General features: G+C 38.6%; 1 protein-coding gene across 2 annotated transcripts; it reads left to right on the plus strand.

Moving 5' to 3' along the window:
* Positions 1-733: 733 nt before the first annotated feature.
* On the plus strand, positions 734-16,039 carry NAE1 (NEDD8 activating enzyme E1 subunit 1). 2 transcript variants are annotated; one of them, XM_062618242.1, is made up of 20 exons: positions 734-854; positions 1,874-1,977; positions 2,087-2,147; positions 3,012-3,042; positions 3,497-3,568; positions 3,887-3,966; positions 5,048-5,157; positions 5,531-5,640; positions 6,212-6,274; positions 6,550-6,613; positions 7,718-7,809; positions 9,088-9,147; positions 9,243-9,376; positions 11,404-11,479; positions 11,816-11,855; positions 12,892-12,978; positions 13,979-14,071; positions 14,501-14,615; positions 14,771-14,820; positions 15,811-16,039. In XM_062618242.1, the coding sequence occupies exons 1-20, from the start codon at positions 766-768 to the stop codon at positions 15,918-15,920; spliced, it is 1,641 nt and encodes a 546-aa protein (XP_062474226.1). In that variant the 5' UTR covers positions 734-765; the 3' UTR covers positions 15,921-16,039. The 2 variants fall into 2 exon arrangements, with proteins under 2 accessions (XP_062474226.1, XP_062474227.1); XM_062618243.1 differs by lacking the exon at positions 12,892-12,978 and having other exon boundaries at positions 776-854.
* The last annotated feature ends 613 nt before the right edge of the window (positions 16,040-16,652 follow it).

Consider the following 16,652-nt stretch of genomic DNA (forward strand, 5'->3'; position numbering starts at 1 on the left):
CTGCCCATGGCAGAGGGGCTGGAACTGGATGATCTTAAGGTCCTTTCCAACCCTAACTATTCTATGATTCTGTTATTCTATATATAACAAATCAAATTTATACTAAAGAGAAGCAGATTACAAAGGTGATTGAACATTGTCGCCCAGGCTGGAACCATAACCATGCACATATTTCTCCTTTGCTGTTGCAACTTTGTGCTAGAGAGATTGGTTGTGATTTTTAACGACATGATTTCTCTGTTTTTTTTTTTTTTGTTTGTTTGTTTTTTTTTTTTTTTTTTTGTACACTTTGATAGGACAACCTGCATTGATCCTGTACGGGAAGCACACACCATCTGCAACACGCATCTAAGCCGATGTATCTGAGGACAGGTATCTGCAGGGCTTCTGTGAAATGGTTCAAAACTCCGCACCAGCGATGTGAAGCGTACAGGGATGTGAAGCGAAACGCCACCCGAACACGAACTCTCGGAGCGGCACACGCTTCAGAAGCACCCTCCTGAAGGGCACGGCATCCCGCACCCACAGCCGCCGGGCCCGCCTGCTCAGCACCGGGCCTTTCTGCCGCCTTCCAAGCCGCCGCCTCACATCGCAGCTGCAGGATGGCGGCAGCTCCCTCCCCGTCCCGTCCCGTCCCGACCGGTGCTGGCGCCAGATCCGTGCGAGCACCGAGCTCCACACCGCGGGAGCCACAGCGCCCGGACCCGCCGCGACACCGCACGCCAGCGATCAGGCACCTCCGCGCATGCGTCGTCACTCTCGCGCATGAGCAGTGCGTACGGTGAAGAGTGTGCGGCAATGGCGGAGCCTGGCAAGGCCAGCATGAAGGAGCAGCGGTACGACCGGCAGCTGAGGTAGTACCATGGGTCGCGACCTGCTGGGGATTGCCCGGGCTTTGCGGGGCTGCCGGCGGGGCGGCCAGCGGGCTGCCGTGGTGGGGGGGCTCTGTGTCTCGCCGCAGGCCGGGCCGCTACTGCCGGCTCTGGGTGCTGGTTCTAGCACGGGCCTCTTCTGAGCCCGGTTGAGAGGAGAGGTGCCGCTCCCCGCTGCTCGGGCAGGGCCGCTGGGCGCCGCCCGCTGAGCCTCCGCGACGGCGGCTGTGTCCCAGGCGGGCCGGGCTCTCTCGGGTTCGCCGAGCGGCTCTGTGAATGGCTGTGCTGTCAGAGGGGAGAAAGGCAGAAAGGAGACAAGTTAAATGGGAGAAGGGCTGCAGTGGAGAGCCCGGTGTGCCGAGTAAATCTCATAGGCTTGTATACATCTGAAAGTCTTGGTAGTGGTCATGCTTTTTTGCATATTCAGTAACTTTCTTTTCTGCAGCTGAAGGAGACTAAAGTTACTGTCCGTATGAAATTAGTGGGGTGTTTGTGACAGAGTACTGTCAAGTCCTGATTTCAGCCTGAATATTATGTTATAGGTGTCTTCAACACGTTGCCAAACTCATCGAGACTGATTTCCATCTGCTTGTGCTGTTCGGTGTCTCATAATACAAATTATATAAAACCGAAAATTGTTTGCAGTAAAACTTACGAAAAAGAAAGCATTCAGTTTCCATGCCACAATTTGTGTAAGGAATGTTTTGATCCATGCTGGTTTTGAAGAAGTTAAATGTTAAAAAAAGGTGTGAATGTTCACAGGATGTAACAGTGGGAAAATGAAATGACCGATATATTGGGCTGCTCTTTAGAAAGCTTCAGGTTTGTCACAGTGAGTTTTCTTAAGGAAAGCTTATTCTAGTTACTTTGTTTAGCTTCTGTCATCAGTGAATGGAACGTAGTATGCTAGCCTCCATTGGTGGCTGTTGACTTTTATTTCTTTATGTTGGCTTTACAATCAGAAATGAAATCATCGTGTTTTGGTTTCCATCCCAATATAGGCTGTGGGGTGACCATGGACAAGAAGCATTAGAATCTGCACATGTTTGTGTGATAAATGCAACAGCAACAGGGACTGAAATACTCAAAAACTTGGTGCTACCAGGTAACTAGATAGCTTTTCTGTATCTTCTTTGTAATGCCTCTAGTAGCTTCATCATACCTAAATATTAATGATAGTTATTTCCCCCCCCCCCCCCCCCCCCCCCCCCAAGGTATTGGTTCTTTTACAATTGTCGATGGGAATCGGGTCTCAGGAGAAGATGTTGGAAACAAGTAAGTTTGTTACTGATTTCTATTACAAGTAGAAAAGTAACAGGCTTTCATAAGTAGTTGCATCTCTATACTTGTTAATCCTATAAAATTATTTTAAAAGCCTCTATATTTCTCCAAGTCTTATGTGGTTTTAGATGTTGGTGACATACAAAGCCTGCACAGTTGCTTTGGTATTGTTAGCTGCTGAATTCGACATATATTTTTAGTTGCTGGTTTTATACTTTACAGGTCTATTTGCTTCACTCAAAAATATTTTTAAAAAACATGCTTGCTGCAGTCTTGAGACGTGACAGTGCAAGATTTGCTTGTTTCAGCATGGCTAAATGTATTCTCTTTTATTTTGGTAATGAAGATAACTTACTCTTCTTTAGTTTACCATTGTGAAACTGTGACTGAAAGCCATTTATTGACTTTCATAGCTTTGAGAGAGTGTGTGCAGCAGGGGGAAGGATGAGAAGCTCTTTAGACATCCTGTAAAAATAATTTGTTTACTAAGTCTAGATCACTTTCTGTTATGGCTCAGGTAGATACCTACAAAAGTATCTGTGGTTACAGGGGTTGTATGAGATGGAAGGATATTCCATTACATGATGAAATTAGTACTTACAAGTCTGCAGTATGATTCTGGCTTTCAGAGGAGTTTGGCAGGCCTTATTTGCCAGATTTGTGGCTTGGGTACCAAAAAGTTTTCTTAAGGAGATTTTCTTAGGAAAATATAACAGTGGTGGGGAGCAGAAAAGAAGATTTAAGGAGCAGCTTGGTTTGCTGTGTATGAGTCGACATGTTCTGCGCTACAAAATGTAGCTTTAATGTTGTTGTTCTGCAGAATAAAAATTCACATATAACTCTTTTTTTCCTTTTCAGTTTCTTTCTACAAAAAAAACATATTGGTAAGGTAAGGAGATAATAAACGTCACTTCAGGTGTATTGAAAGCACGGAAGTATTGAGTAAATAATCAAATGTAGTATTATGAGTAGTGCTTAAAAACATGTATGTGTAGGTTAAAATCTACTTGTTTTTTGACAAAATTCCCCATGCTTACTTTTTAGTTGCTTATAAGTGAAAAGATAAATTTAATTATGGCTAGACCGAATGGAAAAAATAACTGGGTATGGTTAAGAAAGTCTTTGTAAGGATAAGGTGGAAGAGCATTGTGGTTTAAAGAGTGAAGCTAAGAGACATAAATGTGGGGAAAAAAATCGCAGAAACTGCAGGGTACAAGAAACAAATGTTGGGGTTTTTTTTTAGTTGTTTTGTTTTTTTTTTAGCATGTAACATAGGTATTACTGATGTACTGGATAAATAACATTTGAAGAGGCTAAACATTGTTTTTATTCTTGTGAAACAGAATCGTGGCCAGAGTGCCACTGAGCTCTTGCAAGAATTGAATAATGATGTTTCTGGAAACTATGTCGAAGAGGTTTGTTTTCCTAAATTAGTTGCATGTATCATTGTTACACAACGTGATAAAAGTATGAAATAATAGCTGTATATTGTCTTTGTAACATTGCAGTTTAAGTAGCTTCATGATAAAACAGCATTTGAGGAAGAACATCTTAATTTATTTGCAAAAAGTCAATATATTTATTTTAAACATTATTTTGTAACTTCATCATCATTTTGTAACTTTAACTTTTTATATTCACTGTTGAACAGACTTGCTATGTATTCAGAAATTCTCACAGTGGCATACTTTTTCTCTATTTTCTTCCTGGCATATTTTTTCTCTATTTTTTAGAGTCCAGAAGTACTTTTAGACAATAACCCTTCCTTTTTCAACTGTTTTAACTTGGTGGTTGCAACACAACTCTCAGAAAGGTATGTTTGTTTTCCTTCAGTTGTAAAAGCAGGTTTTAACTGTAGGCAAATTCTTGCAGGAAAACTGATGCAAAACAGAACTGTGCCATTGTGAAGGAATGTTGCAGTAAATGATGGCATTTCCCATGGGCTTTTTTATAGTTTAAAATCCCCTTCAGATGCTGACTACTAGATGCTGTCTCCAGGTGTATTTTCCTATGTCAAGTACTCCTCTGAAGTGAAAGATATTTCTGGTTCGAAATTACTATAACAAGTAGTATTCTTATGTAAAACCTAACAGATCATAGGGTCTGTGATACCTTTAGATTTTTGCAAATGCATTTTATCGTTTGTATAACCCTTTCCAGTTTACCCAAGAATGTAATTATATGTCCCATATATATGTCTCTGTTAATTTCAGAAGTTCTTTTATTTTTTGTGTTTTTTTCTTTAACTGGCTAACCATGCTGAGAGGCCTTTTGCATGCTGCCTTCTGGTAGAAGGTGCAAATAGAAAATGACAGCTCTCAGGGAGAGAAGAGCATGTATCTCTTTCAGTAGTCCAGCTGCCTCCACACAGGCAAGAGGCTGCTAGATAAATGAATAGTTAGAACTTGCTCTGTAAGGAAGTGGCCGTTGTTCGTACTTTATAAATTTTCTCCTTCCACCTACTTACAGAGGAGTTAGAAGTACTCTCTCTTATAGCAATAAGAGCCAGCTTGACTTTCTGAAGAGGTGATTCCCTAGTGACTAGCATGAATTTCTTATGTGCTATTCAGAAGCCTCTGATAAGAGCTGCCTCTGCTGAAACTTACCTTTGGGCAACACACGGATCTAATTCTTCTCTTTCTTTCACAATTCATTGAAGGCTTTAGTTAGATATATGAAGCATTTGGGAGGGTGGAGTGAAATCTGAGTAAGCTAATGGATAAACATATTCCTAACCTAGTAAATTTACATATAAAATTACCTTATATGTGTTTAGAATCATAATGTTAGAGTTCTCTGGGGAGACCTTTCTTAACTAACCTGTGTAAGAGTTGATTTTATAGGTAATTATTGTCCTGAAAAAAAACCAAATCAAAAAATGTTTTTCTTTACAGTATGTTGCTGCGCTTGGCTGAACTTCTCTGGAATTCTAACATTCCTCTGCTGGTCTGCAGGACTTACGGGCTGGTTGGTTATATGAGAATCGTTATTAAAGAACATACAGGTTAGAAGGTCTTCTGGGATAAACTTTTCTAAAATGTTTAAAGCGTCAATGTGTAAATGTCCCTTTGATTGTTTTTTATCTTGTTTGTTTTTTTTTTTTTTTTTTGTCTTGTGATGTATTTAGTATTTGTTAAGTTTTATGTAGTTTGCAGTTCATCACCAGGACCATTCTTTGAGAAATGTATAGAAATTACGGACTGCAACAAATAGTAAAATTAGAGATTATCCTGACATTAAATGTAATTTACAGAAAACACTCATATTGAGAATCAAGTAGTTGAATCAGCAGGTAATGCACTGTATTTGATGTATAGCTCTGTTCTGAAGCTGGACATAAAGCTGAAGTGTTGTGTAATTTATTTTTTTTTTCACAGTTGTGGAATCTCATCCTGACAATAAGTTAGAAGATCTGAGACTGGACAAACAGTTTCCAGAGCTGAGGGAGCACATTCAGTCTTACGACTTGGATCATATGGACAGAAAGGTTGATATGTGGTTTGCACTATGTTTTTGAGGACAGAACAGGGATTCTGTGAAAATGACTCTTGGCAGATGACTTTTTTTGGTGCCTGAACATAGGCAACTGTAGAATCACTTGTGAAGTACTGTTTTTGGCCTGTGCCTGAAATGTTACAGTCTGCATTTAAATCTTAAGCAAATGGGGGTCTTGGGAAGTAAGGAACGTTCTTGAACAACTTGATTTTTTAAGATTGATTCCCCTTAAATCCCCTATCTTTTTTGTTTGTTTGGTTGTTTTTTTTCCTTTTAATTTTTATGATTACCTACTGCTGCTGAACTTTGCAGTGTGGATATTTGTGCATAGCAGAAGTTCCACTCCAAAGAAAAATACTGGGGAGCTTGGCGCAGACACCCTTATTTGAAGTAAAGGAATAGTAATTTGATGAGAACATTATTTCTGAATTGAATCTGGAACATGTCCTGTGTCTTTAGAGTAGTGGAAGGGACATTAGTTTACATTTCAAATAGGTTTTTAATTTGTTTCTTTTTTTTTTATCTTTTCTCTTGACAAAGATTTCTCTGCTGTTCAATTACAGGACCATAGCCACACTCCATGGATTGTGATTATAGCCAAGTATCTAACAAAATGGCTCAATGAGGTATATTGCAAAATTGGATAAGTCATCAGTCTTATCTTTATTGTTATTATTATTACTTTAGATATGTCTTTCCTAAAGTAGGTTGTTGTTTTGGCAAATACAGAAAATAAGGTGGAATCATTAAAAAACCATTACTAATTGAAATACAAGTGAATGTATATGAACAGTGGCGGACTCCTAGAGTTCATCAGCCTGGATGCTCATGAGGCCAGAAGTAGATATTTTAAAGACAAAATCTGTTTAGTGTGGTTTTCTTTTTTTTTTTTTTAATTTAGAAAAATGACCAGTTTCCTAAGAGTTACAAAGAAAAAGAAGCCTTCAGACAACTGATTCGGCAAGGTAAATTTATGTCCTAGAATTCACTTACTCATACTGGCAGAAATGTGTAAGGCAGTATGTGGAAATAATCAGAAATTCTGTCAGGGTTAAGTATTAAAATTCTGATGGCATATGCAAAATGACTCATCCACTAAATTATTGTTTTATACAGGTGGGTCTTAAGATCCGAGACTAGCTTGTAAATGCAGTTTGGCAGTGTTTCATACTGCTTGTTTTTTAACATCAAGAGTATGTTTTCATTCGGGTGGGAAGGCATTAAGAGCAAATCTTGTGGAAAATGTTGATGTTAATATGGAAAATGTGATAGAGAGGAAAGCAGATGGCTTTTGACACTGTAATTGTTAACAGCTGCAGGTAGATGATTGGTCAGTTGACAAGAAGACATGCTGATTGTTGCATCTCAAAATGACCAGTTCAGAGGGAGAGAAGGATGGTGTAGCTATTGAAATAGACTGTAATCAGTATGTGAACAGACATAATTTTTGCAAATGCTTCAATCTAATTCCTTTTGGGGGTGCTAAAATTAGTGAGGCATTTTTAAGATCTAGAAATACATTAAGTGATTGTAGAATAAAAACATGAACTGAAATTTTGGTATTTGCTCTCTTAATGCTGGCCTTTGTGCAAATTGCCAAGTAATTCATCTCCAGGTTGGACTAGGGAACTCACCCGAGCTGTAGTAATTACCTCTGGTTAGATTAGGTTTTTAGTGGAGTCCGCTTCTTGGTCTGGCTTGCTGTGTGGTTTCATATGTGTTTGCCAAAATTGAGCAAAAAACCCCAACAAAACACAAGTAGGGATGGGAAAGAAACTTGAATTACCTCTTTACCCCCATCTATGCTAATTTAGTGATTATTAAGCTTTTTCTCACGCAAACTGGTATTTTTATGGTAAGTAGCTTCTATTTAACATCATAGAAAAATTAATCATATGCAGAATGTACATGTAGGTAGTTTTATCAGTACATCTTATTGGTAATTCAGTTCTATGCTGATTGGCTGTTATGCCACAAATACATTCAAAGCCAGTCTGCTCTGTTGGTAAGACCTAAAGAAGGTGTAAGTCAGGGGATTGTGTATTTTTAATTATATTTTTTTCAATAAGGTATCTTAAAGAATGAAAATGGGGCCCCAGAAAATGAGGAAAACTTTGAAGAAGCTATAAAAAATGTGAACACAGCATTAAATACTACAGAGGTAACAAACATATGATAAAATATAACTGCTTTTGTGTTTTTTCAGGGCATACTATGCACATGTAGGGCAGGAATTCCATTTGCAACATTTGTATTTAGGTAAAACAGGATTAGTGCAATTTTTAGAATTGAAATAATGTAAACCAGCCCTAGACTAGGTGGCACTGTAGTTTATGGAAATTCTTCTGTTTCCTTGCTCATGCAGGGAAGCTACGTTTCCTTCCTGAAGGCTTGAATTCAAGTATAGAACGAGTCAATAACCAGAGTCCATTAGTAGTGTGTTCCTGTTGTAGACTTTTACAGCTTACTTCTTAAAAGACCTGTGAAGTGCTTGGTACAATTGTGAAGAATTACCAGTCACTGGTGTGGGTGATGTCTGATTTAAATACATGGCTAGGAAAGAGACTTGAAAAGCATTTGTTGAAATTGTGCTATGTTGAAGCAGGTTGCTATAGTATTTACTCTGTGTAGAAATGAAGGGCTTTAAGGGATGTCTGACTCAGCAAACTCAGTACCTTCCTCTTGAAGACACATGTTACGGAATTCCTTCCTAAACTGATCAAGCTTAGAAACATTAAAAGTGAAGTCTTCATTGTTTTTCATTAATCCTGAAGTAGTAACTCATGGTTTAGAATTGTGCTCTGATTTTTGTAATCTCTCAGCCATGGTAAATTGCTAAAGCTACATGGAATAAAAGCATGTTACGTGGTTCTTTTTAATTTACATTCCATTTTTATTTGAACTGTGCTGATCCTTGCTTGGACAGTCATGTTAAGTCTCCCAAGAAAGCAGCAGGTAAAGCTTAGTGCTGTCACCTGAGCCACTACAAACCGTGTCCCAGGATATTAATGGTTTATTTCAATTTATTTGGCAGACTGAACTGCAGCAGTTAAGGAGTCAAAACATTCTTACTTTTACAGCCTCTTTTTACTTCTCCAGCCTTTTTGCTGCTCTGTCTCTAACAAGTAGGATGGCAGCTGGCACTGGTACTACCTTTTGCTGATGCTGCTACTGTTTTTTTTTTTTAAATCTTCCCAGTAAAAGGTAGAAATAAGGTGAGATTTTGTTTGTGGTAATCTTGATCAGAAGTATGTGCCTTCTTCTCAGGCACTGCTACTGTTTGAAATATTAAAAGCAGTGACTATGTAAGATTCAGAGGAAATTTTGGTATGAAACTGAAGTCATTTAGAGTCGGTTCACCTATATAATGAGTGTTGAGATAATTCAAGAAATCAGAAGTGAAGTACATACAACCTCTCTTTTTTGTAATTCTTCGTAGATTCCAAAAGGCATTGAAGAGATTTTTAATGATGATTGCTGCATAAAACTCACAGAGCAGGTAATGAGTAGCTAAGGGTAAACGATAGGACTTAAATACAGACAAAGCATCATAAGTAACATCTCTGTACATGATTGTCTCTTGCGCATTTGCAGTCACCTTCCTTCTGGATATTGGCTCGAGCTATAAAGGAATTTGTGGCAAATGAGGGGCAAGGAAGCTTGCCTGTCCGGGGCAGTATTCCTGATATGATAGCAGACTCCAGTAAATTTATCGAATTGCAAAATGTGTAAGTATACCATTTTCTTTTTAATAGTTACTAGTGATAATAAATGGTGATGACTTCAGACCTCACAAAATGCGTGAATTGCTGTATTTGAAATAAGAATGTATGTGGGCCTGGGGTGAGGAGGGGTGTGGGAAGCATGACAGCCTGGAATTATGCTCCCTGTATAGATTGTCTGCTGTTTGGAATGAGGGCAAAAGTCTTCAGTGTATCCTTGTTTCCTAAGGTTGTGTAGTAAGTGACCAATTCCCTTACTTACAGATCTAGTAAAGACCTTGCTGTAGGTAGTAGATACCATAGCCCAGCTACTGCTGTCCAAAGCAAACTGTTGCTTAAACACAGCCTTTGTTTTTTGTCTTCAATGTGTATATTCATCTGGCTGCAGAAATTCTGTTTTCCTCAATACTGATTCAGAGAAAACTCCAGGAACTTGCCAACAAAGTTTTAAGTTGACAAGCAGTTATTCTTTATTGCGGCGCCAGGAGACACGGGTGATAGCTCCTCCAAGCGTGTCTCTCTTGGGCATCAACCAGGCTGTGATTATGTTGTCCTTAAACATACCTATTCATTAGATCATATACATTACATCGTACTTCTTAGACAATGCCTCCTGTATGCATACAAGGATGTGGTAGTGGGCTTTCGGACCCCCGGTGGTTATTTCTTCATCACTTTGTTTTAGGATCATTGTCATATCAGTAACCACCAGGTGGTTCTGGCAAAGCTTATCTTAGTAATTTTCGTTTTCTCTGTAGTTGCTAACAAAGCCCAAGGTTCTTGAGGACCCAAATCACAAGATGCCTCCTGCTTCTTGTGATTGTATACCGGTAAAAACCAAAACCTTTTCTACAAGACACCCACTGTGTCTTGCAGGACCCAACCCACAAGACGCCCTCTGCTTCTTGTGGGTGTATACCAAACGGACGCTAGCAGCCGGGTATACGCCTTTACCCACGAGATTTCATATCTCAATTTACAAAGGCTTCCACACCATACGTACGCTTACCAAACCAATTTACCAAACCGAGATGCCCCCTCCATCTTACAGACTATATAAAAGAAAAGAATGTCTTTTATGAGATGGTCCTTGTCTGCTCCCTCAGCGATCCGAATAAGTCTAGGGGTCCCTCTGGGAAAAACTCCCAAGGGCCCTAGGGAGGCCTGTCCTTGGTGGGTCCTGCAGCCAAGCAGAGAGGGTCCCATCTGCGGTGCCAGATTGATTCGGAGAAAACTCCAGGAGCTTGCCAACAAAGTTTTAAGTTGACAAGCAGTTATTCTTTATTGCGGCACCAGGAGACACGGGGGATAGCTCCTCCAAGCGTGTCTCTCTTGGGCATCAACCAGGCTGTGATTATATTGTCCTTAAACACACATACTCATTAGATCACATACATTAAATCATACTTCTTAGACAATGCCTCCTGTATGCATACAAAGATGTGGCAGTGGGCTTTCAGACCCCCGGTGGTTATTTCTTCCTCACTTTGTTTTAGGATCATTGTCATATCAGTAACCACCAGATGGTTCTGGCAAAGTTTATCTTAGTAATTTTCATTTTCTCTATAGTTGCTAGCAAAGCCCAAGGTTCTTGAGGTTACTTATTTACGAACCTTCAATAAACCCCATTCTTCAATCCACCCTATTCTTCAATCAACCCCACTCTTCAATACTTAATTCTAAATACTAATGAATGCCCTTTGAAGGGACTGCCAGGTAGATCAGGAAGGGCAGAGACTTTGTGGAAGAACATTAACTACGAATTCTAAACAGCATCAGTGTGGATCAATATTTTAGGAAGGTCATCTTTGAACGCAGGTATCCTCAACATGAACTTAGGATTCCTGTGCATCCTGGACATGATGCAAATAGTTGGGCCTAAAAGTGTTTTTTACAGTATTACCACATTTTTTTGGCAGCTGCTTCCTCCTTTATTTTAATCTCTAAAATGAAGCAGTGTTGTGCAGAAGACTTAAATTAACTGTCTGTGCAATTGTGCTGTTGAGTTATTAAGACTTCTTTATTATTAACAGATACCGTGAAAAAGCAAAGAAGGATATTGCGGCTGTGGGTAACCATGCTGCTAAATTGCTACAGTCCCTAGGCAAGGTAATTACAAATGCGTGGCTGTTCACACAGGATACAAATATTTTTTCCCTGACATTCTGTAGATAAATAAGTCACAGGAGACAGAGATGAGAAGGCTAAATTACATCATTCTCTTTAAAAGGCTTAAGTAAGTTGTAATGAAATTTAGTATTTGTGGTCTGTTTTCCCACTTTTGGTTTGGTCATGTAAAAAGCATACAGTGATAGATTATTTACAATGTAAAAAGTCCTTTTTTTACAAGAATTAGTTATTTCACAATAAACATATTAGTAACTTTGAAAACATAAATTCTCTCGTCATTGTATGTACTGCAATTAAGTATATGCTCTCTTTTAGGCACCTGAATCCATTTCAGAGAGAGAATTAAAATTGCTCTGTGAGTATACTTGAATTCTGTTGCTGTGTTTATGCAAATGATAAAATAATTAGAAAATTTTGAATGATCCTGTAGCTATTAATCAGTAATTTAATACCTGAATTTTTCAAATAAGTTCTTAGCACTTGCATCCATCATCTTGAATGGAAGTAGCAAATGTTCAGCACCTTTCAGTAGTGAGTCTGGAAAGGTTAGCTTTTAATGATACTTTTTCAGGTCTAAACAACAGGTAGCAGGTATCCTCTGCTTTCTGTGATTAGTACCCAATCACTATTGCCCATTCTGTGTTACTGACTTTGGAGTGTGGGCCTTGTAAAGTGGTAGTCTGAAAAGGTAAAACAGTGATGCAGTGAGTAGTCCTGTTGGTGGCATTTTAGGTTATGTCTGTTCTGCGTGTGTGTACATGTCTGAAGTGCAGCCTGGCTAAGTCTACTTGCAACTGGAAAACTTCTCTATAAGCATATAGAGAAGAGCATGTTGCCCCTGTGTTCACAGATCATTTGCTGGGGGTTTGAGAACCTTGCTGTTCATCTTTTTTGAGCGGTAAGGCAGTGGCTGCACTTCAGATTGTTTCACAGCCATGACACTGGAGAAGAGTGTTTTCTTGCTCAAAGCTGCGCTGTTAGAATATTCATTGAGAGTATGTGAGGCAGCAGTAGGTATTTCAGGAGATCAAAAGAACCCGTGTTCAGTTGCAGCATGGAAGGGGAAAACGTGAAGTTGCTGGCTGTGGCTAATGAATTGCTGTAGAAGAGCTACGCACTTTGTGAGCTGTTACATTAATGTGGCAGATATGTGTAGATTCTAGACCTAAATCAGCACAATGTATTTCACTAACGTATTTGTGATCATAGACCTAAATGTAGCTTAACAGATTTTATTACTGCAAGCTACTGGAAGAAACAGAAAAGTGTTAAATAGAATTATCATGAGTTTGCCTTTCATGTTTAGCACATCAGAGATACAGAGTTAAAAAGAGCTAGTAATTGGTGATGCTTTCAAGTGGGTAAAATTCACCTTTCTGCACTCTGCTTAGGCACTAATGCTGCTTTCCTCCGGGTAGTGCGATGTAGATCTCTGGCTGAGGAATACAGCTTAAACACTTTTAATAAGGATGAAATCAGTAAGTACACCTTTTTGGTGCATACTTTTAATTGAATTTTCAACTTGAAATGCTTTTGTAATCAGAAAGAATTGTATGTTAAACTTTATTTCATCATGCCGTTTCAGAACTTGGCATCAACTAGAAGTATGGGGTTTTTTAGTCTAGAGTGTTGAATTCAATTTGATTTTGAAAGACTTTATTTTTGATAGAATATGAGTAAAACATTGCTTTCTGCAAACTTTTCTGTACCTCAGTTATTTCTGACAGAGCTGGAAAGGTGCTTTCACCTGACTGAAGATACGAGAATAATTCTCTTGCCCACTCTCAGCTTACCTTTTCAGTATGTGAACTAGCAAACTAGTTACTTAATGCTACATTTTATTTTTTAACCTTCATAAATTAATAAATAATACTAATAAAGCTGGAAGTACTTTTAATCAAAGTTTAAATTAAGCATATATAAGTTCCCTGAATATTTTGGACAAAATGCATATGCAGAGTGTATACATTTTGTGCTTACATACCTTTTAGAATATTTATAATTTAAAGTGAAAGCTCCTTGAATAAGTCGTTAATACACAATGTGATTTAAGTAATAGTGTTCAGAAAGACTACTGAGCTATATGTATGTTAAGGGAGTTAAGACCTTCTTTGTAGTTATAGTCATTGCAGTTAAATGTATGAAACATGCATTTCAAATCCCCAAATTATGACTAAGCATTATCCTATTTAATTTTATAGCAGCTGTCAGAGTTGAAACATGCGTATCTTCAAAGAACAGTATGTCAGATACATACAGTATGGTTTGTCCTACGCTATGGAGTCAAAATCATGTATCTGAGAGTTGACATACTGAGATTCTTAGTTGCAGGGTTTTTTTTTCATTAAAACTTCTTTTTACTGTGGCTATCACAGTTTAAGCATATGGGAAATACTTGATTTAAAGTAATTAAAATAGTTTTCTTTTTCCCCCTCCGTTTTGTCTGTACCAGCTAATCCATTCTCTTGCTGTTTTCAGTTTCCCATATGGATAACCCAGACAGTGAAATAGTTCTGTACTTGATGCTGCGAGCTGTAGATAGATTTTATAAGCAGTATGGCAGATACCCAGGTATGTAAATACCAGAGTTACTTAACATCATCAAAAGAAATATAAACATCAAATGCTTACTGTAATACTAGTTATAAACTATATTATTAGCTGAGGGTTTGTTTATATATTAATGTAACTTTAAGAATGTGAAAATTAAAGTGAGAATTTTGTGTCTTTGGGAATTTAAAGGATGTATCTGAATTGATACTACTGAAATGGGTTGCATGGATTATGAATTGGTTCAGCTGTGCAGTGATTTGTCATTGTCATGAGTCACATCAACAGAATATCCAATTATTATTAGTCTCATGTTAATATATTAATTGGCTAAGAAACTTTTCAGAAAAATACTGTGCTGCCATTTAAATCCATTAACTTTGAATATGGCATTGCAATTGTGTTGAACCAGTTAACTTATTGTTGTGAACCAGTTAACTTATTTTCTAGGTGTCTGCAACTATCAGGTAGAAGATGATACTGGAAAACTGAAATCATGCCTTGCTGCTTTCTTGCAAGAACATGGGCTGTCTGTAGTGGTGAAAGATGACTATTTTCAAGAGTTGTAAGTATTCTATCTGAAGTGTCACTTTGTCGGTAAAACTGACCCCAAAATACTGTGAAAGATGACTATTTTCAAGAGTTGTAAGTATTCTATCTGAAGTGTCACTTTGTCGGTAAAACTGACCCCAAAATACTAACTGTTACTTTGCTATCCAGTTGTCGCTATGGAGCTGCTGAGCCACATGCTATTGCTGCCCTTGTGGGAGGTAAGAATGCCATGGTATTTCTAAGGTACATAGAAACAAACCAGCCTGTTGCAGTACATGCTTGAGTCCAAATCTTCACTGTTTTAATTACTTTGTAACTGTTATAATCACAGACTGTTGTCAAGATAATATTTTACAGCAAAATGCTCCCTCTGGGTTCTCAGGATGTGACCTCCTTTGATATACAGAAAAAGTGGAAACAGTGAAGGTTTAAAGTCACCAAAATAAACCAAACAAATAATCTTAGTATAGAAATTCTAGTAACTTAAAACTGTCTTTAAAAATAAAATGTTTGAAAAAGCCTTTGAGTTAATACTACTGCAGTTATTACTTTAACAGAGTACACATTTTTCTTTAACATAATACACTTATTTAAGTGTCTGTTAAATGTAAATAGACTTGGTTGCTTACCTGCAGGTATTATCAAAACAAAATGTTTAAATTCATGCTCAAAATTGATATATCTTAGCGTCTTTATTTCATTTCATGTGGTGCTGAAGATAATTATATGTTAAATACTCAGTGGATGTAGGTAGGATTCTTCTGATAAAGTGAACTTGGTATTTGCAATGCTTTAGAAAACATGTAAAGATAACTTCTGAAGAAATTGCAGAGTATTTCATGCTACAGGAGAACACAGGTCACAATTTATTTTACAGTTTCAAGTGTACATGTTTTTCTGATTGAACCTCTTAATTTGATGTAGTGAGGTCACAACTCACACATTTGTACTCTGTGTATGCACATGGAGAGAAAGTATATACAGCAAAGTATATGTAAAGCTGACTTCTGAAGTGAATTGTCTGAGCCTCTTCTATATGGGAAGTACTGAAAGGCATTTCCCCCCCCCAGGAGTTGTGTCAGGTGCTGCTGAAATAATTCCAGTGTAGCAAGCTGTAGATAACATCCTTTTACTGGCTTTTAAATGTAAAGTGCTAACCACCTTTTATCTGTTTTTTCTTGTTTTCCTTTCTTTTGTTTCTTTTACAGGAGCTGCTGCACAGGAGGTTATCAAAGTCATTACAGGGCAGTTTGTAATTTTTAATAACACTTACATTTACAGTGGTGTGTCACAGACTTCAGCGACTTTCCAGCTGTAAGATGAGGATGCTCCACTCTTTGCCACCAAGCAATGCTGCTGCAATGTTCTGTAAATACTGTGGTGTACTACCACCGACTGTTCCATATTACCCACCAATCAAAGGTCCTTTATTTGTAACGATTTCCCCCCCCAGCTCCTCCAGGGACAAAAAAAATTACCAAAACCTAATTTAATAATGTTTTTGTCTTTAATCTGGACTTTTCAGATCCACCTTTGAAAGAAAACAGCAGAAGCTGTTCTCTGTTATGGTACATGGATTTACAAATTGGCTGACCTGATTTGCAGCAGGGCTGCTTTTTACAGGTTAATTTTCTTCTTGTAAAAGCTGTTCTTCAGGTTGAGGGGAGAGGACTCCCAAAAGGTTGAAAAACGCCACTGTAACTATTACAGAGTGAGGATTCAGCTGTGAGAAGAGCTAGGGAAAGCTGCACCACCTTTTACAGAGTCCAGGGAGGTTGTGGAGAGGGATTGCATTCCAGACAGCTTGGTTTGCAGCTCTGTTCACCTGCTAAAAGGTTCTTTGTCCTACGCCATTGGTGTCCGGCAAATGTCAGATGATGGCTCACTGCGGTTTGTGGTGTTGCTGTAGTTTTCAACACTGCACTGAACACTGCACGGAAACCGAGTGATTGCGCCCCGGCCTGGGCCTGAAGCAGCGCTCCGGTTCGGGTGGCGGAAGAGGAGCCTGGAAGGGGCCGCGGTGCCCGAGAGGAGCCGCCCGACCGCACCC

The sequence above is a fragment of the Pezoporus occidentalis genome, unplaced genomic scaffold, assembly GCF_034315485.1.
Source record: "Pezoporus occidentalis ecotype Australia unplaced genomic scaffold, CSIRO_AGI_Poc_V1 ctg20, whole genome shotgun sequence".
In the NCBI taxonomy this organism is placed as follows: Eukaryota; Metazoa; Chordata; class Aves; order Psittaciformes; family Psittacidae; genus Pezoporus; species Pezoporus occidentalis.